The sequence below is a fragment of the Setaria viridis genome, chromosome 4, assembly GCF_005286985.2.
Source record: "Setaria viridis chromosome 4, Setaria_viridis_v4.0, whole genome shotgun sequence".
Lineage (NCBI taxonomy): Eukaryota > Viridiplantae > Streptophyta > Magnoliopsida > Poales > Poaceae > Setaria > Setaria viridis.
Window position 1 is genome coordinate 38,250,862 of NC_048266.2, and position 25,191 is coordinate 38,276,052.

Consider the following 25,191-nt stretch of genomic DNA (forward strand, 5'->3'; position numbering starts at 1 on the left):
ATCACGTGCATAGTAAGAAGGAACAAATCTAGCCCGCATGACCCGTTTCAAAGCATCCCAATTTTGCGGCATGTTATTAGGATTTTTCTTGCCATGTGCTATCTACCAAACAGAAGCAAAATCAATGAACTCACTAGTAGCAGCCCTAACATGTGTATTCTCAAGAAATTCATGACATGCAAACTTTTGATCAACAGCAATCCCCCAAGTAATGTACGCATCAGGATCATATTTACCATCAAAATGAGTTATCTTAAATTTTATCTTACTGAAAGCATCATCATTATTATGTACCTCATGTCGCCGATAGCCACCCATACCTCTATGATTAATATGTAGCCGTCGGCGATCATGAGCGTCCTGATCATCTTGTTCAGTATTAGCAACATAGTCATCACAATTTTCCTCAACGCGCTCATCCTTCTTGTTATCTTGATCACGCCCATCAATGGTTTTAGCATGCATCTCATCCAAATGCCCCAAAAGCGCAGCAAGACACTTGTCAATACGAGCAACCGATGCTTCCACCCCTTCAAGCTTGGTGTTGGTGTCGATCTGTGTGGCCTCCAATTGCCCAATCTTGTCATTCGTCACCTGCGAGTCATTATCAAGTCCTTCTGTGTGCCCCTTCACTAGCTTTTCAAAATATTGTATGATGCCCTTGGTGCGGGGAGAACGTGGCATATTCTCACCATCCTCTAATCCTGTCATGGTTAGATGAACAAAGGCAACAAAAAAATAGGTGAAGAAATAAAAACCCTACAACTATTAGGATGTAGCTACTGCAAGACGCTCACTCTCAACCTGGTACACAAGCTCTTACCAATTCTTACCTTACTCAACAGGAGAGAACGGCAACCAACAAGTCTCCAACCATGGAATGAAGTGTATTGGTGCCGTAACAACAAGACCTGTCAAGCATAGTCGAATATGTGGAGTTATAGGTGGGCTAAAGCAAGGAAGTACTAGCACCATGTTAGTCACAAAAGCAAGCTGAGTAAAGGTTCAACGGTGGTACTGTGCTGGTCCTAGGCTAAAACATGCTAGAGACGTGAGCCTAGGCACAAAGATAGTCATATAAAAGAGCAACTAGCACAGCACGAAGAAAACAACAGATTCACAGATTTAGCCCCTTCTTTCTTCTCCTTCTCCTATCTTTTTTTTTTGCTTTGTTTTTCTTCTTTTTCTTTCTTTGTTTTTTTTTGCGGGGGTCTAAATCTTTTATGTGGTACTATGACAACCCAAACAATAAGGCTATTGCACACAGCCCCTTCGAATTCAGATTTAACAACTCTTGTTAATACAGCAGATGCGGAAATCTCTAGAAAGATTGTGGAGCGCTCGGAATGAATTTTGCAGCAAGGTTAGATCCATTGGAAAGAAGATAACTTCAACTTTCTGGATTGTATTTAAACTTCAAAATCGGACATCATATGGATCCGTGGTGGCAAAAATGCAGCAAATATGTATATGGTGATAGTGGATCTCGTGGTGACCAAAATGTGATAGAACTCAAAACTCTAAAGGAATGACACTAAGACTAGCAGTTCGACACAACTGATGCAACCGAAGACTCAATAAGCCCTAACTAAGCAGCACTAGTAAAAGGCTCAAAGGGTCTTTAGGATTAAGGGAAACTAATCTACAAATTTTTTTGAGCTTTTTTCTGGACTATAGGAAATTAAAAACAACGAAGGATTGGAAATCTCTCACCTATCAACCTTGCTCTGATTATCAACTGATCTTTTGATGAGAGGGGAGGGATAACTCAATTGGTGGATGGAGACGATGTTCACAGCTCGACTACAGCCTTCCAAGGATGCTGCGCCTTAGCAACTGATACACCACCTCCAATGGCTGTCGCGATCTTGTGGAGCGCGACACCCCGGCCACCAGGGCACTCGTTCTGCAAGCAATCGAAGAACTAGCAAGAACAAATAGAACAAGTACTAAATTGCTAGATGTAAATGAAAGTTTCAAACTCAATCTCCAATATGGTAGGGTTCCGAAGATAAGAAGACGGGCGGCTGATCCAGCACGCGCGCTTACAAGCAAATAGCATAAGCTAAACTTAATATAAACAAAACTCGAGTGTTCCTGGTGGCGGCTACGGGGTATAAGAATGTGGGAGGATGACCACAAGGGTGTTGGGGTCGTGCTCCAACCCTAGGACGCGTCCCTAATGGACCTAACTTGATACACGGTCCATTGGGCCAAAATAAGGTGGCGCAGCACCTTGGACAAAAAAACCTCTCGGTAGTAATTTGATTATTGCGGCCGTATAAGAATAGATATGGACGTGAGTCTAGATCCATTTGAAAATAGACTTCATAGGATTCCATGGAGTAATTGAATGCCCCCATCCGAGTCCGTATGCGACCGTGGTGACCATCAGAAGTTGGTGTTATTCTGCAGTCCGAATGCAGCCTGCGTGAATCCTTTTCCCTTTCGGTCTTCTCCATGATTCCTAAGCAAAACAAAAGTGCACGTGTCTCCATGGTGTAAATATGATGGACATGAACTCAAGAGTGTACTCACCTGATGGTTGAGCTGACGAGCACGAGTGCGAGTAACGGGACCAAAAATTGTTACTTGTGTTGGCGTAGATGTATCATTGGTGTTGAAGTCCTCGTGAGGCTAGCCAAGTGCTTAAGAGAGGAGAAAAGGAAGATGACAGTGTGAGCACCTCTTTCTCTTGATTTCTTCATCGTAGGGTGAGGATGAAGGTGGAGGCTAGACCTCTTGTTGTATAGATGTTATCCTCGTGACTTAGTTGAATCGTCTCTCAAATCGTGGCTAAATCTCGTGTTCTTGAGGTTTCTCCCATTTTTCTTTTTTTGGGTTTTCGTGGGTTTTTTCGTTCTTCGCGTTTGAGTCTAAATCTCGCAAGATTTGTTGGAGAAAGTTATTGCTAGGACCCTTGTGAACATCTTTGATGTGATCCCCTCTCAAATTTTTGATGAATTTAGCTTGGATTTAATGTTTTCCCCTAAAACCGTGTTCTTGGCAGGGTTTCGGATTTTCTCCAAAATCCGCGATGGATACTTTAGCTTTTCAAGATCTTCTTCCTAGATCTATTAGCCCTTGAGGGGTTTCATCCACGGCTCAAGTTTCATCTCAAATTGTTTGAAGTCTCGTGTGTTTCTTCTGTTCTTGGCTTGTTTCCCTCTCTGTTTGTGCGCAGGAAAAGAGGCGAGCGTCGGGGAGCAGCCGGCCACCTTGTGCTGCGCACGCGAGCCGCACGTGCGCCAGGCACAGCAGGCCGCGGTGGGCAGCCAGCCCAGCGGCAGCGAGCAGAGCAGGCCAGCCCAGCTCGGTGGGTTGCTTGCGGCCCAGGCGGACGGCGCCACCAGGCCGGGCGAGCAGGCCTCCAACAGCACGGCCCAGTGCGCGCACCAGGCCACCAGGCCGGCATCCAGACAGGTCCAACTAAAGGTCGCTTTTTGTCTACAGTATTCAATGATTTGAGTATTTACTAGCTCTCGCATGCATGGCTGATAGTACTTCTTTAATCCATATAGTTGCTAGTTAATCACAGTTATGGTGTTGAGCTACTTAATCATAATCAGTAGTATCTCGTGCTAATCATGTCTAGTATTTAATTATTTTGAGCATGTTTAGTTAATAAGGGGGTGTTTGGGAGGAGGGGGTTAAACTTTAGTCCTGTCACATCAGATGTTCGGATACTAATTAGGAGGACTAAATATAAGCTAATTACAAAACTAATTGCAGAACCCCTAGGCTAAATCGCGAGACGAAACTATTAAGCCTAATTAATCCATCATTAGCGAATGGTTACTGTAGCACCACGTTGTCAAATTATGGACTAATTAGGCTTAATAGATTCGTCTCGCGATTTAGCCTAGGGGTTGTGTAATTAGTTTTGTAATTAGTCTAGGTTTAATACTTCTAATTAGTATCCAAACATTCGATGTGACGGGGGCTAAAATTTAGCCCCCTCCTCCCCAACACCCCCCTAAGTGGTTAGTAGTGGTTTAGCTTGGTTTTTCCTCTTGTGCAAGCTTTTCGGCATCTTGTCTTGCTTTGCTTCCGTTATACTTTGAGTGTTTCTAATCGTTCCTAAGGTGAGCTTGTCACAAGTTGACTTGTGTCCTCTTGGCGATTAGGAGTGAGTTGTGTTTGGGGTGGCAATCGGGATATAGACTTTGTCCTGAGAGAGAATTTTAAAGACTCCCATTCACCCTCCTCTGGTCGCCCACTCCGGTCCTTCACTTGTTCACCCTCCTCTGATCGCCCACTCCGGTCCTTCACTTGTTCACCCTCTTGCATTTGGTATGACTAGCGGATGTTTATACCCATGCTTCAACACATGTTGCTACATGTTCACCCTCTTGCATTTGGTAAGACTAGCGGAAATGATGACTTGTGCTCCCCTTTCAAGCTCCAACGTGGAATGAACTTTTGTTTGCAAGGACTTAGCCCAAGGCTTCATTGTCTTGCCAATATGATTTGCTTGTTTGACTGCATAAACGTTGATGAAATGTAATCTCAATTGTGTGAGAAATCTAATTAATTTGAATTCCCTGTCCACCATCATATTCTGTTAATGTTTCTTTTTTTAAAAAAAAATAACGGCAGGTTTGATTTCTCTTGTAGTGTTTAATTCGACCTTTTAAAGAAACATCGATACTGGATTATGCAGTCCATTCTTTTGCATTGCCTCTGGTATTTTGAACGCCTGGTATTCAGTTTACATGAACCATGAGAATGTTTTAAAGATTAGACAAAACATGGTTTGGACCAAATTTATGATCATAACAGAGGCAACAATAATTGATATCACATATATATATCTTCAAGTTCAACAAATGTGTACGGTTCTTTCCTTGTATTTCTGACCGTTGCTGTATAATGTAGGCCGAATCAGAATCCTTCAGGATTATTGTTCACATGAACATATGCTTCTTCTCTGAAGATTGAAATTGTACATCCTTGGTGATCAGAATGCCAGGATGACAATGCCATGTCTCTCTTCCACTAGTTTGAATCGGGATCTTGAAATTCCCAGGATATTTGCTCACATCCACACATGCTTCATCTCTGAAAATACAAATTGCTCACACTTATAGTTCTCTCTTCCAAAAATCAGAACCTGTTCCGTTGTGTCCAGTAGCAGGGAAGGACTGGCCGTCAGTTTGGGTACTCGTCGCTTCCCTGCCAACCATTCACTGAAGAAATCGATGCGCCATTTCCGGTGAGAACCATCTGAAGCTGTGCTGCTGCTCACATTTGAAGAAAAATGAGTTGCGTTTTGCAGGCACGCTTCCAGGAAGAACGGAACCGGCGGCCCGAACGCGGCGACGCTCTGGCGAGCGGCGGCTGGACGCACAGGTGTGTCTCTTTTCCTCCCAGGGGAGCGGAATATAGACTATGAGCAGAGAACCGCCGCCACGTTTGGGGCCTTTATTGGATGTAGGCTCGCCTGGGCGGTCGCCGGCGGCGGCGCGGGCTCGCCGGCTGGCTTGCGGACGGGCCAGACAATTTGCAGGAGGCCCCCTTGGAACTTTTCAAAACACCCTCCAGTTTGGAACCCTTGGTTTGGAATCGCGATCCGATTATGTGCATAGCAACTTCAAGAGACTGCTAATCTTACCCCCAATACCTTTTTTTAGGAAAAAAGAGAGAAAAAATGAACTCCAACAATCCACCTAAACCTTCCCCAATTTTTTAGCGACGCTAAAAAACAGCCTGCCACCGCGTATATTTTAGCGTTGGTGTTCCTCCCCCAATCCTGATTCTCGCACGCCCGCGCGTCCCTTCCGATGGGCCCAATACGATGACGTGGCCCGTGTTTGAAATATTGGGGGCTATTTATTAGCAATCTGCTGTGGAGTGATATGTTTTTGGGGGAAATTTTTTTAGGAGAACCCCCAATATATAGTTTTGGGGAAGAATTTTTTAGGATACTCTTGGAGTTGCTCTCCCCCCTGTTTCGGGCCCGGTACCACCCTGGTCAGAACCGCCTCTTCCTCCCGCCCGTCCGGTGCCGCGCGCCCGCCGCCGCCCTCTCCGCCGGAATCATAAAGCTCCATCCTCGCCCTCTTCCAATCCTACATGCCTTTTCTCCGATTCCTACAGAAAGCGACGAGCCGGCCGGCATTGGAGGACTCTTCCATGGCCTCTGGATGTTTCCAGTACGGTTTACTTTTTGTCGCCACCGGCGGCGATCCGGGACCTGCGCCTCCTCATCTTGCCGGCATGTGAACAGCGCAATTCCGGCAGAATTATTGGACATCTCATTTACACCTTCACCGCTGACTGGGGTAATCACGCTTCGTTCACATGTCTTTGCGTTTGCGTTTAATTCAATCATGCATTGTTATGCAGTGAACACTGAAAACAAACCGACTGAAATGCAAGCCCAACTCAGAATCTGTTAACGCCTGGAATATCTGTTGCTACTACTCAAGAACAAATGCTGTCTACAAGTTGCATCTTGCCATCTTCAGAGAAGCAGCGTGTGTGGAGATATTGAAAGACATCTTGAAGATTGCATAGTTCTGACTACAGTCTACAGTGCTGGTAAGGAATGCAAAGAATAACTGTACATATTTTAAGATTGCTACGAGACTCAGATTTTTCATCAATGGGTATTCACAAACGCAGGGAAAAAATTGACATAAAGACATGTCTGCCATCTCGGGTTATTGTTACCTCTGCAATAATAATTTTGGTCAGGTCTGCAGTTTGGCGATCCTTTTGAAGTTTTCGTTGTTCAGTCCTTCTCTTGTGCACCGAAGGGGAAAGACTCCGACAGCAGTAGACACTTTAAGATTACAATTGATCTTAATTTCTCTTGCTGACGACACATTTCATCCTGATATCTTACAGTAGCAACTCATATGAGGGTTAGTGTATCTCAAAAATTCTGAAGATGAACCAGAAGATGGGGTTACTGCAGTCCTATCAACTTTTGGCCAGTCCTATCTACTTTTAAATTTCCATATTTATTGGGCCCTCAACTTTTGCTCTAGTTTTGACCCTGTCATTCATAATCCGCTAGCTGTTCCCAGCTCAGGAGCCAAATTAAAGTGGAATTCACAGCTGGAGGTGTCAAAATTAAACAATATTGGAGTTCGGGGTTACAATTAGACAGCTGCATGAGTTGAGGGCAAAAATGGACTTATTGCTATAGGTTTTTACCATCTTTTAATAATGTAACTATCAGTTAGCAAACTGAAGTATCAATTGCTCGCATCTTGTGCGGTACGCATGGGTATTACAGTTGTCTTTCTTCATAACAATTTGTGTATGCACATTACTTATTTGGAGAAAAGCTAACTATTCATATATGATTATCCATGCTCACTACTTTATTCAGAGATCTGTCGATGTTTACCACCTTTCTCCTTGAACCTAAATGTTTCAACTACAAAATTAACTTGTTTATGGGCAAGATACTAAACTACGTGGTTATGTTGTTTCCATATCAGCCATCGAAAAATACATCCCACAACTAGCTTCAAGTGGTCTGAGTTGAAGGGCGCTACAAATACCTTCTCAGATGGCCACATCATTGGCCAAGGTGGCTCTTTCATTATCAACAAGGTATTTCATATATATGATTTGGTTTGTAACTTTGTTCAGGATAATTTATAGAGTGATAAAAAATACCATGTTTTGAAGCATATTGTTACTTTTCTTTAAAAAAGCATATTGTTACTTTGGGTCATGTTTAATTTTTTTCAGCTTGCAATTGATATAGTTCGAGAATAGCCATGGACCTACATGTAAGCCACACAGATAGCTTGAGTGTGCCACAGGGTTGCCACAAAGAGAGTAACTAACATGGTGGGGGTTCTCGACCATTGACGTCAATTAGTAGAAGCAGGTTTTGAGTGACAAGCAATGTCTGTCGAGAGTAGAGCATTCAATATAAAATTTGAATTTATTCTACTGATGACATTAGCCCTATTTAAAATGTACCTATTATGGCAAAATTTGATAGAAGTTTAATAATCAATTGAACAAAAAGATTCATGGTGCAAACAAAATGAACATAAGTGGTGCATGCTTTTTGTTCCCTTTTTCTTGTAGTTTTGATCATACTAAAAATATGAAAGCAATAGGCTTTGTTTGATAGGCAGAGAGCCGAAGAAGTATGCATCATAAAGTTTATCAGCTTACTCTGATACCTGTCTGAAAAAGCAACAACTAATGCTAATCTAATGTCAATATACTTAAAGATAGCTAGATCAAAGACAAACTGTATGAGGAAACAGGAACATACCAGCATCCTACTCCAATGCATAATGCTCAACCAGCATAAACCGGTGAAAAAACTTACCAGGCAGCCTCCACGAGATGCTTTGCTAGTTGCGAGGGAGTGAAGCTACAACATGATCTGGTGAAGCTTCTCCAGCCACTTTAGAGGCCGGCGTTTGAGCAACCAGATCATGCTGGCAGCTTCAACCTCTCACACCAGCAAAAGTGTTCTTCCCCACCCTGATTCCAGGTGCCCAAACGAGGAGGAGAACAAGGAAAAGAGGAGAGCCAGCAGAGAAAGATTTGGCGTGTGCGAGGGCGAAAGGGGACGGCGAGGGCGAGACGAAGCCAGAGCTCGACTGCGCGAGCCCATGCACGGAGGTTGTTGAGCTGAGCGCTCTGGATGTCCATCCGCATGGTCCCTCGGCGCGCCCACCACTCCTCGTGACGCTGCCGTTTTGCCCCCGAGCGCTGTCGTCCTCGCTGCAACCCTGCACGTATTCGTATGCGTCTCTGTAGCGTAGCCTGTCCTGAATCCGTAGCCAGACGTGTCCTGCCATGGCCGTTTCGGCACCATCTGCTACTGTGACCTCTCATTGCAACTAACCATCGATCTGTTCTGATTGCAACGTCTCCTCTTCTAAGGAACTCGATCTTTCAACGATTCTGTGTCCTCTCGCTTCCAGACGATGAGAGACGAGCGTGTTCTGGGTGAAGGTTAGCATCATGCAGCATTCCCAATTGCTGGTAGAGGACATGGAATGGGCAGGGAAGGCGCACCTTGACACCGGAAATGAGCTGTGCTTGACCTGAAGATTTGGTTTTTAGTACGCAATGATTCCATTAGAGTGATGATGATGGCCTAACCACCTGATAACACTTTTGTTTTGCTTATTGTAAGCGCTGTCAAGAGTTATGACCCGTCACTGTTCTTGCCGGGATCGAAGTTCTTGTATTTCCTATCAATCATTATCTCATCAAACTTACCCGCGAAGTTTATCACTGTGAGGTTTGTGAATCGCATAACGGTTTTCTAGCATAGTAAAATCTTGGGATCAGTTACCAGGAACCATCGCCTATGCATCTTGTAAAATGTCACCAGACTGCAGTTAAATCTGATGCTCTGAACGTGCATATATGTCCTTCAGTTTATAGCACTTCGTTTGGATTTTGGATCCAGTTCCTTTTATCTGAACTCCAAGACAGAAGAATGAACAATCTTGTTCCACACTTAGGGTATAGAGCTCCATCTGATTTTGATTTTCTATGAGAGCTGATTATCTGAGAGAAGTGATTCTATGGTTGAAAGTGATTCTCTTTCATTCTCCAGCACAAACTCTTAAAATCAGGATGAAGAATCACTTCACAGAATCAGGAGAAGCTACTTTTTCCAGCTCCTAGCCTCTTAGTTCATTTCAGTGAATCACTTCATAGAATCAGCAGAAAATCACTTCTATCTGAAAAACTGTTTGACAAAGCTACTGCTGGAATTAGCAAAGAATCAACTCTGGGAGCCTTATCAAACGGACCCTTAGCTAGCTTAAACAATCTTGAGCAAACTGCGTCCTATGCTTGACTATAGAAATATGCGCAACTGGGAACAATTGCCAGGATGATCCTAAACCAGTTTAATGTTCTCGCAGAATCTGCTGCTAAAGTTCAGTAACCACAGAGATGAGTGCTCAAAGGGGATCTTCACAGGGGCAGATAGTAGTACATCGCTCGTTCTCTTTTTGGAACAACAGTCAGACAACCGGTAAATTCAGAAAGAGGGATACAAAATAAAGCAATATGTCCCGCCCTCTGTAATTTAACCAGCGGGCCACTTCATCTGCCTTCCACCGAGTACATGCAAGTGCAAATGATAGACAGATTGACCTGTGGATAGATAAATGATACATCATTAGCAAAAAATGGAAATATTTGGATAGAAGAAACAAACTGAATTACATGGGACAAAGGTTGCACATGAGGTCCTTACATCCTTCAGGCCCATTGTTTATGACAACACGGTACCCATTTGCCAAACCTTCCTTCTCTGCTACTACTTTCACTGCGCAAAGAAGCTGGCCCAGAATTTCAACATGCCTTGGTTCAGCCTAAGAACAGGGGATACTGCCATCAAATTCATGATGCAATGTTTTACAGATTAAACCCCCCTTTTGTTTCACAAGATTACATACCTTGCTTAGTCCAGTTAGTCCATCTCTAACTTTTGGGATGACTAGAACGTGCACAGGGGCTTGTGGATTAATATCTCTAAATGCTAAGACTTTGTCGTCTTCATAGACAATGCTTGAAGGAATCTCCTTTGCAATGATCTTGTCAAAACTGAGAAAAGTAAACAAAGTGAATATTCAGTGCCACAAAACAGAATATTATAATAGAGTGAGCAAGAATATGATATTTACATGGTTGGTCCTTCAGTATCAGCAGTGGCAGCTGCTGCTTTGGCAGCAGCTTCCTCATTCGTTGATGAAGCAATGTGGCGCACAAATCTAGAGTAGCAGGAAGAAATATATCAGAATTCAACATTGAGCTAAAATTGATAGTTCTGTGAAATAATCGGTAGAAATTCATATGATTAGGGACTGAAGCTTTACCGATTCCCAGACATGGCAGGACCTGGTTGAATTTTTTAACTGAATAAATTTGCACACACACATTTGTATGACCAATATAACAAACTGGGATTCCACAATGACCATTTTGTGGAAGTCTATCTGGAACTGGTAAGACAGTTTATGAGCCCTTCCCCACTACTGACTACCAGCTGACAGAAATCAAGAATAACCGCAGAAGACTAAACCACTTGAGGTATTTGTGGTGTATCCCAGAATGAATCTCAACTCAAACTTGTAGATTTCTAGCTAACCTGGATATGAGCCTTTCCCCACTACTGACTACCAACTGCCAGGGATGCATTCAGATATTGCATTTCGCCTTGCACAAATTTTAGTCGACTCTTCATTGCTTGCTACATCTGATTGTTTGAACGCATATATGCCAATGATCACCTTGCACCGTCCATGTCTAAGCATGAGGGAGTGTCTCTAGACCCAAATCAAGTGTTTAACTGACATCCAATGCTAATATTAAAACAACTCTAACCACGGTTATCCTACAAATTATTCAGAACCAAGCGCATCTTTCATCAGCAACCGAGCAGTGAAAACAAATTATTATGAAATCATTACGAAATCCCAATAGGATGTTATCAGCAAGCAGGTAAATGCAGCAGACGGTAGGCCACGACCACCCAAATCCAAAAGGAGCATCTCGCAGATACACATATCAAGCAGCCGAGCCTCGCAACACAATCGGCCGTAACTGATTCCAGAACAAATTTACCACCTTTGGGGAGGCAGGCGGCGGGGGACCCGGAGACCGTGCGGCCGCAGCGAGGCAGAGCGCCTGTAACAGGAGTGAGGGAACGCGTTAGATCGGACAGGATTGGATGCGATAACTGCTCGAAATTATTGTTTGAGGTTCGAATCGAAGAGATTACCTGATGAGAGAGGACGTCGCTGCCGTTAGCGTGGCTGCCGCCGCCCTCGTCGCCATTGGAGGCGAAGCTGGGGAGTGGAGTGGTGGGGCGCCCGTGCGTGGGGATGACGCTGCTCTCAGGCTCCGCGCGGACGGAGTGGGTTGTGCGGGCCTGCTGGGCTCTAGCGCTGATGGAGCATTGGGTTCATGACAAAACGAGCCCAAACTACTTCGTGGTGACAATTAGTTAGCCCATTAAACTGAGCCCAAAAGCCCAAATCACTTTGCAGCGCGCCGATCAACATCCATGCTACTACTTCGACATATGGTGACCATATTGGTATTCCAGAAAATAGCCAAAATCATAGCCAACCAAGAAAGGTCATAAGAAAAAAGGGCTAAATATAAACAAGGATTTTGTGCTTGAGAGTCTGGTTGCCTTCAGGAGCTTGAGAGCTACAAGAAACTCAATTCAAGCAAACTGAGAGCTACAAGCAAGGTAAGTTAGCGCAGATGGAAAGAAATGACCCAACAACGACCCAACAACGAGGACACGGTTCCAGTACAGTTGCAGTATGTAAAGAACGTGGCTCCATTATGCCATAGTTTGTAATTTTGATGATTGGGTGATAACATAGTCATTGCGATTAATGTTTTGCCTAGCATGAATCTTGTAAGTTTTCTAGGTCCGAAGTATGCAAACCAAACCATGTCAAGGTTCAAATCATGGTATTCAAGTGATCCAAATGATAGTACTTTTCCGTATCCAAATGGTGGTATTGAAGTGACCTAAGTCATGGTATCTTAGGATTATTCTATGGTATTCAAGTGTCCAAATTCAAGTGTCCAAGTGACGGTATTTTCAGTGTGCAAGTGGCGGTATTCAACTCAGAAAAATTAGTAGCACCGAATGATCCGATGGTGCATTGGAGAAATTGGTACAACTGGAAAATCAACTTGAGTTGCATCAAGCACCGGATGATCCGACAGTGTATTTTTAGAAGCATCGAATGAATTATGAAGCGAAGGCATGGAAGACTGAAGCACCGGATGATCCGACGTCTATGTGAGGTGATCGTCGGACGAAGCATATTTTCTTTTCCAAGTTTCAGAGAGATTTTGGCTAGAAATCCTTCAGCACTGGATATCCCGATGGTGCATCGGATGAAGCGTCAGACAAAGCATCGGAGTGATTTCATCAGGGGGTCCAACGGCTACTTGCGGCAGTAGGGGGCACCGGATGTTCCGATGGCTACCAAAAGAGAACATCGAAACATCCGATGGTATACTTTAACGGGACGTTGGAGTAATGGCTCTTTGAGGTCTTGGGGCTATTTATACCCCCACCACTCACCCATTTGAAGTTGCTGGAGTGTGTAGGAATCCATTGGAGTGCAAGACACATCAAAAACACATTCAAGCCACCAAAAGTGTATAAGTGATTAATCAAAGGCTTAGTACATGCTTAGAGAATGATTAGTGCTAGAATAAACATAGAGAGAGTGAATGCAAGGTGCTGCTACCTTGTGATTGGTTCAAGGAGTGAACCACCATTGTAAGCTAAGTGTGCTGACGCCTTGGAGCCTTGGTGGCTCGTCGGCTAGTCTTCGACCCTCCGGCTTGGTGTGGAGCAGTGGCGACAACCGTGTGCGGGGAACGAGGAGACTCCTTCCTTCGTGGAGAAACTCCGTAGTGGATACGACGTCAAGATGACCAGAAGAGAGGGAGTGGTGAGCCGCCTTAGTGGCAAGCTTCTCATCCAACTTGGTGAGAGACTTTGTGGCGAGTCCAAGACCTTGACCGAGAGAGACTTGGTGACCAGGAGCATATCCTTGATGGAGCTCCAACGTGGACTAGGGGTGGCATTTGCCTACCAATACCACAGGATAAATCGTCGTGCCGAGTTTGCATCCTTTCTAACCCACTCCTTTATGTTTCCGCATGTCATACTTGCAACTTGAGTGCCTTTACATTCTAGAATAGTATTGCACTACTAGAAAAATGACCTTTCATCCATTCTCTTAGTACCGGTCATGGTCCAAATTTGGGATCCCCCGGAGGGACACTTTTAGGACTGGGTGGTGTTAGGACCTGGTACTAAAGGCCCTCCATGGATTACTTCAAAAGGAAAGCAAATCTACCTCCATCACATGCGCTTAAGATCGTGGGTTCGAATCCCACGGACCGCGCACGACGCGAGACTTTATTTTTTGGTGCAAAACAAGTTAGTGCCAACCGGTACTAAATGGATCCCTTTAGCAATACCAGTTGTACAACCGATACTAAAGGGAAGTTTGGAACCGGTACTGAAAGCATAATCCCCGGTAGTGTTGATAGGATTGACTCTAGGTTGCAAAACTTATTTTGGATGGAAAGTTTATACTAGATCAACCATAGATGCATATCTAGATAGCATGCTCTAATATATGTTTTGATACTAATAGTGGAAGCCATAGGTTAGGAATTTTAAGTTTGCCCAAATAGACCGCAACTTAAGCAATCCCGGGAGCAGAGACACGATCATTACACAATGGCCAGGTGTGTTGCGAAGTTACAGGAGTTAGACGTTCTATCAGCACCAGAATTGATGACGACGGTCAACTATCTCCAGAAAGATAAAATAAACCGGGAGATATTCATGGCATTTAATGGCAATCATAATTTTGTGGAGTTCTTCAGTTCTTTTCCTATGTTAAATTTTAGGTGAAATTTGCTATGAAATATTTCGGTTTGGTATTTAAAACTCATTTATCACTTATGCATTAAGCCATTCTTCATATTTATATTTTCAAGAATACCACCTAAGCAAGTGAGCATTTAGTTCATGGATGAAATAGGTCCAACAATGCATTATTTCATCTTTTGTTGTTTTCAAGACTACATGCAAGACACAAGTTATGTTGTAAACAGTGTACACATGGTTTCATCCCCATGAAACTGGTTTCCTCTCTCACTTCGTAAATATTGTGCCACGTCATCAAAATTATCTACATGACAGCTTATTTATTGCCCATAAAATCCCCACTGAGAATAGTCTTATTAGCATCTTGTTAGCGGACAATTATTTTGGTTATTCATTTATCAGAAGTTATTTGTTACTGGATTGGTTGTTTCCTCGTATAGCATTTATGTCTCAGATGGTGCATATTCGGGGAGAAAGATTACATTATGCCAAATAATTGAAACTACAATTATATAGCCTTTATTGTTCAAAAAAAATACAAATCAAGCACCATTTCTTCTGTTTCGCTGTAGATAAGCATTGTATAGTCTTTCCACATGTCATCAGATATTTGTCCGAGTACGCAAGATATAGAGCGGATAGCCCTTCTCTACCGGTGGATATACAGGTGGAGCGGCGTGGAGTTGACCGCTGCAGTAATGTGGGTGTCAAATGGAAAGCCTGCCTACAAGCTGGCTGGATTGTAAGTTGATATATAGTACGCCATTGGATATGTATGTGTGTGTATGCCATTGGAAGCGAGTTCATAATTCCTTAATCTCTATAGGTTGATCCATGTTAGGAACGGGTCAGCCCATTCTATCGAGCGGCCCAAGTCACCAAAGCCCAGGCCAAGTATCTTCGTTACAAAAGGAGCAGCATAGCAGAAGGGGAGGCATCGAGGAAATTACCAGAACAAGTCTATCTCATGTTCTTCCTCATCTCTACTACTCTTTCCTTCCCTGCAATCTGATCTTCTTCCTCCGGATCTCCCTGATGCATTTCTAGTCCTCTTCGATCCCCTTGCTTTTCTACCTATCCCAAACTCTATTTCCCTCATACTTGTGTCAGCTACTATTGTATCAGATTGCCTGTGTTGTTTGTATTGGATTAAGGGGGTTGCTAACAATCCATCCCGCTATGGAGACACCAAGGCACACTTTTTTGTTTGCTGGACGGTATAAAATCAAAGCCACCGGTTTTTCGTTATATAGATATCCATATTTTCATAAACATTTTTTCCTTTTGTTTTGCGGGCTGATGGATACAAATCAACTGGATTTTTTAACCTGTAACGTAATGGTTTTGTACCTGGTGCTCCTATTACACCAAGAAATACTTTAGAACCGGCAAATGGCCAATCTAAATTATCATTCAAGGTATTTAAGGTAATGTCACCTATAAAACCTTTTACTGTTTCATGACCTCATCTCCTTACTTTGTAAGTTTTCTCCCCTCGTAATTAATTGTTGGTATGTATTCTTAGCTCGAGCACAGCTATTCTATTTCATTTCTAAACTAAGTTTTTCTTTATATGTAGATTTACTCCTCTTAATTATTCTTCTTTTTGAGAAACTTCTCTGAACTAATATTTAAAAAAGGATTGTAGAATGAATATTAGAATGGAAAATAAGGACTAGGGAGGCACGGAGGATAAGGAGAAAACATGATGATATGAGAAAAGAGGAGACATGGTAGAAAAGAAAGTAAATGTTATACGGCTCGAATTAATGTTCTTAAATTGTCCAACCAACTTGGCAAACTTCACAAGCTAAAATTATTACCATATAGAAAGGATATGTGCATATGGCCAATGTAATTTTCTTTGCATCAACTCTCCAAATGTGTCACTAATACTTGCAGTTCCAAATTTATACAGTGTGATGAACTAGTAGTCCTTAAGGTGTGGTGGGATTGCTGTTTGCCTAAACAGCCGCTTTGACGAGTTACGCAGCGTGTAAACCCTACATATGGTGTCCAGTTGTGTTCACCTAAATGACCATTTAGGATGATCACGTGGCCTTTTAGTCCGACTAATTATCCGCTTTGTCCGACTAATAAACTGTGTATCTTATGTAAGCACATTTTTCCTGTGGGAGGGGTGGCCGGAAAATTCAATATGCCACTTGCAATTGACTTCCTGAATATTGACAATATTTCTCTTTGAGAAGCCCACTTATATAATAAATTAAGGTCTTTCCTCAAAAAAAAATTAAGGTCTTTTCTCAAAAAAAATTAAGGTATTAAGCTTGGTCTCTGTTTTTTTATTTGGAGCAATACATTCATTATATTTCCATTGGCATCTTGGTAGTCGTTTCTAAAAAAGCTCTATCTCCAATTGCAAAAAAAAGGCAACAAAGCAAATGGGGCGTTTTTATTTTCAAAAGCGGTCATCTAAGATCGATGGTAAAAAGTTAATTTCCCACTTTAGCTGTAGATACTGAGCCTGCTTGGTTGGTGGCCTCCGCTCGCCACGCCACAGGCTGTGGCGCCAAAATAGACCGCCACAGACTGTGGCGTGGCCAGCGAAGGCTGGCAACCAATCACGCCCACTGTAACAGGGCCTCACGCCATGATGACGAGGCGACGAGGTGGACATTGTAACATTCCATCTTTTTAGAGCATTTAAAAATACATATTTTTTTTAAAATTTTTCTTTAAACTAAACCTACTCTCTCTTCCCAAATATTCAAAACTCTTTTTACAAATAAACCTTGCGTGAATATGAGCATATATGTTGCATTTGATTGCTCTAGAAACATTCCTCCTGATAAAACTCTTCCTAGATTAATATTTGAATTTAAACTCATCCAAACCCTACACTAAATTCTTTCTAAATATTATCCAAATATAACATTCAAATGTCCAATCTAATCCTTTCATCATCAAACCCAAAAATTCCCTCCAAAAACTCCCTCCAAAAACCTTCATCTCAATTCTATCCCAAACTCACACCTCATCTTGACTCCTATCTGAAATTTCTTCCAAACTTTAAACTCAAATTCCATTTCAAACAAATAGGAAAATCCTTCAAAACCGTCGCGGGCCAACAACCTCCTTTTTGGCCCAATCCTTCTTTCGACCCGGTCTACCACCCACCTTTCCTCCCTTTTTCCGCTGCAGCCCAGCCCGACCACCAGGCCCATATGGCCTCCTCAACGCATCGGCCCAGCTCCTCTCCGGCCCACTGCACGCCTGCGGTCCAGACCTGCTCCCCTTCCCCCACGTCAGCATCGCTCCGCTGATGCCAGCGCCTCCGCTAGCCTCCCTCCGCGCCGCCGTGCGCCGCCGCGCGCCGCCACATCATTTCAACCATGCCGCCGCCAGTGCACCCCCTCTCGCTCACCTGACAAGCCCCAACGCCACCCGAGCCAGCGGCGGTGCGCATGGCGCACATGGTGGCGCCGCCCGACGCCGGTGCCACCCCACCCTGCCATCACCCCCCGTCCACCCTCCGTCCCGCTCTCTCTCTCCCTACCATGTGGGCCCAAGGCCAACGCCACCACTAATGCCGTCCACCTTCCCCTCCAATGCCCGCGTGCACTCGGCTCACGTGCTTCACTCACCCCTAGCACCCCTGGTCCACCGGAACATGAACCCAGTCCACAAAACAGTACGACGCACCCCCACCTACCTGCGTTAGCCCCTTTTTAATTGCTAGGCACACCCAGTGAGTGTACCCCAACTTCTACGTAGATCCCTTCTTCTTCTCCAAAAATTCCCCAAAAATTACCAAAAATACTACAAAATATTATAAGCCTATACATGTATTATTTTCCCATTGTTCATCCCATTCAAGCTCTTTTCCAAAATATCATTCCCTCACATAATAGAAAAACCCTATTATGTGTACACCAAATGTCGCTTTGCTATACTAAGATCTTAAAACCCCAACCATTTTAGGAAAGATGTCGCACCACCTCCACCGGTCGTGGTGCCCTAACCCATAGGTGCCGGGTCGGGCCGAAGTCGAGTGTGCCGTGCGACCTGTAGCCACCTTACCCGCGTTGTTAACAGCACCCAGCCGGCTATTCCTCGCTACCCTATTGTCACCGTTAACCCCTATCGCTGCCGCGCATCCACCTAACCTTGTACCGGCCCCTCTATCTCCATGTGTACTATCCCCTAGCATCGGGACAAAGTGGTGCCCGTTGTACGAGCTCTCTGGTTTCGATCCCACTTGATCTTGCCCGACTGTGTTTGTCGCCATGTGTGCTATCCCATAGTGCCGGGACAGACCAACTGTCGCACAAGCTTTCAAGTTCTACTCTTTAGGATCATTCCACAATTCCCTAGTGACCCCAACCCCTTAAGGATCTACTCAGATCTCTGGCCCGTTCCGCCACATAGCTGTTATGCTGCTCAAACAGAACCTTAGATGGCCTCCTAGCATAACTGCTATGCTACCCAACTAGAAATCCAATTCTCATCCAAGCACAACTGTTATGCTTCCCAATTAAAACCCAAATATCCTCCCAACCTAAGCCTTTATGCCACTTGCCCAAAACCCAAATATCCTCCCAACCTAAGCCATTATGCCATCCGACCAAAACCTCATAAAACCCCAGGAAAATTATTCATTATTTTCTAGAACTTTCTTTAAAACCCAACCATCTAATTCACTAATTATTTAGAAATCTAATTCTAAATAATTAATGAATTATCCATCGAGTATCCGGGGATTCACCTTTAACTACTAGGTAATTCCTAGGGTGCTCTTCATCCTTCTTCCTTTTCATTCCTTATGCATTGATTGATGTATTGTTAGATTCATTGTTATTTTATATGCCTTTATAGTTGGTAGACGATCAGACTCCACCCCAAAGCTGAGGATCCAAAAGGATGTGAAGCCGAAGACCTGGTCACCCTAGGAAGCGTTAAAGAGCATCAATGAAGGCAAGTCCTAGCACCAACCTCCTTGATCATATTTTATTCTATATTTTTAGAAATAATAAAATCTACTAAGATAGTAACTTGAACTGCATATTCTGCAAGGTTATAGCAGCAACCCACCTCTATTCCCTCCTCGCCTTGACTTGAAGCCATTTCTAGCCAGAAATCCTATTAATGACCCCGGTCATGACTAGATCGATGACCGACAGGCATTTCGAAATAGAATTCTTTAGAAATATCACAATTATTATGTTTTTATAGAAAACCCTAGAAGGTGAGAGTTTAGTAATAAAATCAACCAACTAAAGAGTTAGAACCCATTAAGGACATGATAAGAAAGTAAGGGGGCAGCCTCGGTAGAGGATCCTGTCCCAAAAGATTACTTCGGTCGCATAAGGATCAGCTCACGGGAAAGTCTTTCTATTGAAACGTGCAACCATACGTGCCAAAATGTACAACTTTTGGGAGTGCCTGTTTATGTGAGGTCTTAGTTCACACCCCGCTAGCTAAACCTAGAAATCCATCCCAAGGGGCCACAGTGGGCAACAAAGATGCTGGAGCAGGACCTTCGCATAGTCCTAGGTCTAGTCGGCACGGGTTGACTGAGAGGGTCGGAGACCCTTAGAGCAGAGGCCCTACTTACTATGTGCACATTTTCCCGAGTTGATATCCGCGTAGCGGATGATAGTCACCCCTGTTTAGACTCCAGCATATCCATGGATGGACCTAGGGAATGCTGCCTAGAGATAGGCACGGGCAGGTATGAATCTCGTAGGTCAGTACCGCCTTTCGAGCTAATCGGATGTATGGGTAAAGTGTACACCTCTGCGCAGAGTCATAAATCTATCTGGATAGCTAAGGCTCACGATTATGAGCCCACATAGTTAAAGCTCCCGTCGATTAGCAATCATGACTTAGGGATGGAGAGAAAGGGCCGAGGCCCTATGAGACTAATACTGGAATAAGGTGTAAGCCGGCCCAAAAGGACCCTGATGTCCTCTAGAGCTGTTTAAAACTTGGAAACTGCTAGGGGAGGTAAGACTCCCCCTCTAGGGCCACCAACACAATAAAAGATGCCTTCTTCCTCCTCTTTTTCCAAAATTTCACCTCACCTTGCATAAAATAGGTTTATTATCAAGCCTCATACCCTACCCTTGATCTCCCTGGCATTTAACATAATTTTAACACTAGGATTTGCTGAGTACCATTCATAAGTGTACTCAGCCTTGCTTTCATTGTGCAGGTATACGCCTCCAGGTGTTTCAAACCATCTTGTTAGTGGATGGGCACCTGCACTTCTCTTCGCTGCGTTAAGGTGAATTTGAGTTCTTATTAATTTATACACCTTTTATTGCTTAAATACTGAATTGTGATGATAATTGTATTAGCCTACTAATCCAGGGACTAATACAGGCGATCAACAAGACTTTCAGAGTAAGGCCTCCACAGACACAACATGACAGTGGCCGTGGAGCAGTCCTACTTGTACACTGCTCTTGGCAATTTAAACCACCAATCAAAAGCCAAAGGCCGCGGAGTCTATCACAAGCCTCTGATTTTCACAGGTTAACATAGGTCCAACAAAGAATCCACCTAGAAATGCTACGAGTACATACGAAGTTCTACCACTCTATACGAGTACCATTAATAGACAAGATCCAAGTTCTATAATAAATATATAAAGATAGTGTCTCCCTCATGTCCTATCCTACACCACATGATCAGACGACCTCCCTACCAGGGGTGGATCTACATGGGGGCTCAACCCCGCCAACCCTCACCCCCCTCCCTAAGAAGAAGAAGAGCAAGTCCCCCTAACTTTAAACCTTGGCTCTGCCACTCCTACACCTCAGACAGGCAGCTCTAGTGCCGTCTGTGATCCAACCTGATCTCCCCGTACATACTCCTCCATGCAAATATCGCACTCCTCAGCAGCCTCAACTTCAAGTCGTAACAATTATCTTGGCGATTGATTGTCCCCTCATGTCTTGAGTAACCTGACGTTGTCTCTTCTCACGCCAGCTTACGAATAGGCATCTCTAGTTCTGGCCCATCATACTCTCAAAGCAAGACAAGTGACCTCCTTCACCCGACACCACTCTAGTTTTTTCCTACATGGCACTAACATGGAAGCAATTTTAACATGTGTAGGCTAACGTGGCAACATTAAAATATTAAAACTAACAAATTATCTATTAAAAATGCTAGACCCTTTATTCTACTCTGTTTTTTCTCCCACCCGATGCCATGGATCCTTTCACCACGCTCACCTCCAACTCTGGCATCTTTGCCTTCACCCGTGACCTCCCGTCCTCCCACTACCCCCTCTCCTAGGGGTGGATCCAACGTGGGGGCTAGGGGGCAGGAGCCCCCCTACAAACACATACTCGAATTATAGTGCATGGAGGTCAATAAGACTTTTCCCCCTAAATATAACCCAGAAGTTAACAATATAATTAACATTGGCTACTAGATCAAAAGGTACTGAGATGAACCCTCACCAGAGACTGCGCTGGCACAGCGGTGGGTGCGGACATGTTGGCAGGCGTTGTCGCGGCGACGGTGACCTCGAGCGGACGGTCCATCTTCTTGCGGTGAGGATGGCTCTTGTCAGGGCCGGATCGAGCTGTGGGGCGGCCGGGGCTTAAGCCCCTCCTACAGCTCTAGACGCAATGGAGCCCTCCCCCCTTGAGCCCCTCCTACAATTTTAGCCATGGATGAAGGATAAGAAGAAGAAAAGAGGGTAAAGGAAGAAGAAAAGGAGGAAGGGAATAAAGAGGGAGGAAGATCGAGGAAGATGGAGCCCTCCTAGCTCATTGCGCTAGATTCGTCACTAACTTTGGTCCTTCTTCTTGCGGCCGCCACAGCTGCAGACTGCGTGGTGGACTACTGGAGCTGCCACCACCACCAACAATGCTGCCAATGTCATCGTTGTCGTCGTCCGTATGCGGCCACAATTTCAGCATCATGCTCGCCGCCAACTTCTCGTTCACGTTTAGGAGTTTAGGAGGTACGCGAACGACGGCGATGGCGGCTGGAGCTGTTAGTGGAATTGCTGGGCTTGCTGGTAGACAATTTGGTGCTGAGCACTCATTTGAGTAGGGTTGGCTGCAAATGATGTGGTTGCCCTGGTTCTAAACCAGCAGTGCAACGGCTATGATCTTTCCAACACTGCAAAAGAAGATAAGATTAATTTACCGAACCTATTTGGCATAATCTAAATTCATTATTCAGCATGTAAGTTTACAAAAAGTGACTTTAGAAATGAGTATTAACTGATATGATAAAAAGAACGTGATATATTCTTTCACTCTGATACGCTCAACAAATATAACAAACAAGAAAAACTATATGTATTACAGCTCATTTAGTTTGTGAGATCATTTAAAATGATCAATTAAGAGTAACTAATTTGGTTATGAACACAAGATCAATAGGGAAAATCCTGCATTTGTGCCTTCATTTTGTTATTTGGGATACCTAGCATGTTCATTGATACTATTCTTGAACCAGTTGAGAGAAAAAGGTAGAATGTCGCCAACATAAATGAGCTAACATGGGTAACATGGGTTGATCGGCTAAAAATTCAAATTCCTAGCCTGTGGTTCATCTTTTCCCTTACATTTTCCATTATCCACCCACAGCGATAGATGGGCCTTACTAAGGGGGTGTTTGGATACGAGATGCTAAACTTTAACAGTGTCACATCGGATGTTCGGATGCTAATCAGAAGAACTAAACATGAGCTAATTATAAAACTAATTGCAGAACCATGTGCTAATTCGCGAGACGAATCTATTAAGCCTAATTAATCCATCATTAGCAAATAGTTATTGTAGCACCACATTGTCAAATCATGGATTAATTAGACTTAATAGATTCGTCTCGTGAATTACACTCCATCCGTGCAATTAGTTTTGTAATTAACCTATATTTAATACTCCTAATTAGCATCCAAACATCCGATGTGACGGGTGTTAAAGTTTAACAACCAAACAACCCCTAACAATGGCAAGATAGATCGGCCTTAATAACAAAGGGCAATGGAAAGATAAATAGGTCTTCCTAAACTAAGCAATTTGAAGTGTGAAGGTTTTGCTTCGGTATAGAGCAACTTATCATTTCATCTTTTTTTTCTTTCTTTTGCCATTTTCTTAAAAGAACGTAGAAGTGCATTCACGCATAGTTAACGTAATACTCCCACCGTTTCAAATTGTAGGTCGTTTTGACTTTTCTATATTCATAAATGTTTGTATGCATCTAGACATACACTATATTTAGGTGCATACTAGAAAAGTTAAAACGATCTACAATTTGGGATGGAGGGAATACTAAAGAAACATGATATCAACGCATCAGATTTCAATGTGTTGCACGAGCCTTAGCATTACACATTGTCAAATTTAAGTTCAGCAGGTAGATCATGCATTCTTAGAGGCTTAGAGCCCCTTTACCCGAGCACCGACCGTTCTAGCTCCGTTTGACGTGCTCATTGTAGACGTAATTTACTGTTCCAAAGAGAAAATAAACTGAAGGAAAGAAGCCGGCGAAGCCCTAATTTCTGTCTCCTCTGGCTCCGACGAAGCGTCGGGTACTCGAACAGCTTGCCGCCCTCGGAGAAGATGACGACGCCGACGTCGACGTCGCAGAGCACGGCGAGCTCGATCGTGTGCCTTCTTGAGCGGGTCCTTAATAGCAGAACATTGGCGGCCCTTGTGGCGCTTGGAGAAGGCCGGTCACCGGCCTGCCGGCTCACGCGGTTCTCGATCCTCTTCAATGCCCCATTGCTCGCGAGCGGCCTGAACGGCTGAACCCGATCACCTGCCCCATCAAAAACCCCAATTGATGAAGGAAGGAGGTCAGATTCCGGAAGATTTCTGCTTTTCTAGTCGAGATTGCCAAGAGAACGGGAGCACGGCAGCTTACAAAGGAGAGCACGCCGCCGCGCGCCCCTGCCAAGGGCTTCCTTTCAGGCTAAGGAGAAGGGTCCGGCGAGGCGAGTGCAGCTGAAGCCTGAACAGCCCTTGACGTAGAGCGCAGCGGCCGCCTAGCGCTCCCGGACGTGACGGCCCTTGTCAGCGATGCAGCGGGACGAGCTAAGAAGCTTTAGCACACAATGCATCGCAACAAGCTCGGGTGAGAAGACTTAAAGAGATAATTGATTCCATATCAAGGAAAAAAAGTTCAAATTACTACCCTGAAGTATGAGCAAAGTCTGGATAACCTCCTAAACTATCAAACTGTTTATTTAACCCCTCTGATTTCTAAAACCGGTACACGGTACACCTTTTACCTCTAATCAAAGATGGTTTTGCTTATGTGGCGGTGGTTTAATGCCACATGACCTGACTAATGGGATCCACATCAGTTATTCTACTTCTCCTCAGGGTTCCTCCCTCCTCTCACCCCCGCTGCCCTTGGCCCGCCTCCCCCTGCTCCCATCGCCGCACGCCGTGCCCCACCCCGCTGCAACGCCACCACACCGCCCCTCGCATCACGCAGCCACAGCAGCAACGCAGTGACGTTCCCAAGGAGCTCACCGACGCGGCGACACGTGCCTCCTCAAGTTCGTCGGCAAGCGCACGGAGGAGTGGTCAAGCTCAAGGGCCCCATCAATGTCTGGGCGCGCCAGCACCGAGCGGTGCGAACTCTCGGGGCGGGGCAAGTCGCGGGGCGATGGCGGCGCGAATCGAGGTGTCAGGCAAGCGAATCAAGCGATGATTGCGTGATTTCGGCAAATGGGATCCTGAATCACTGTTGCGTACATGCACTTACAGAAACCAGTATCTCAACAACAGAACGTGTACGTGCCGCTTTGCCTGCTTCAGTATCCGCGGGGCGTGAGCAATGCCTGGCAGCATCGG

The 25,191-nt window shown here is 44.4% G+C and overlaps 1 protein-coding gene and 1 long non-coding RNA gene across 3 annotated transcripts; one reads left to right on the forward strand and one right to left on the reverse strand.

Annotated features, from left to right (window-relative positions):
- Positions 1 to 3,879: 3,879 nt before the first annotated feature.
- LOC117853748 (uncharacterized) lies at positions 3,880 to 7,313 on the forward strand. 2 transcript variants are annotated; one of them, XR_004640102.2, is made up of 4 exons: positions 3,880 to 5,215; positions 5,279 to 5,352; positions 6,349 to 6,543; positions 6,628 to 7,313. It is a non-coding gene; the product is annotated as an uncharacterized lncRNA (long non-coding RNA). The 2 variants fall into 2 exon arrangements; XR_011898094.1 differs by having other exon boundaries at positions 6,349 to 7,313.
- A 2,526-nt stretch (positions 7,314 to 9,839) lies between these two features.
- Positions 9,840 to 11,890, reverse strand: LOC117853747 (14 kDa zinc-binding protein). Its single transcript, XM_034736036.2, has 6 exons — positions 11,735 to 11,890; positions 11,581 to 11,640; positions 10,638 to 10,724; positions 10,410 to 10,557; positions 10,208 to 10,325; positions 9,840 to 10,104 (listed from the first exon to the last, which is right to left on the reverse strand). The coding sequence occupies exons 1-6, from the start codon at positions 11,788 to 11,790 to the stop codon at positions 10,037 to 10,039; spliced, it is 537 nt and encodes a 178-aa protein (XP_034591927.1). The 5' UTR covers positions 11,791 to 11,890; the 3' UTR covers positions 9,840 to 10,036.
- Between the last annotated feature and the right edge of the window lie 13,301 nt (positions 11,891 to 25,191).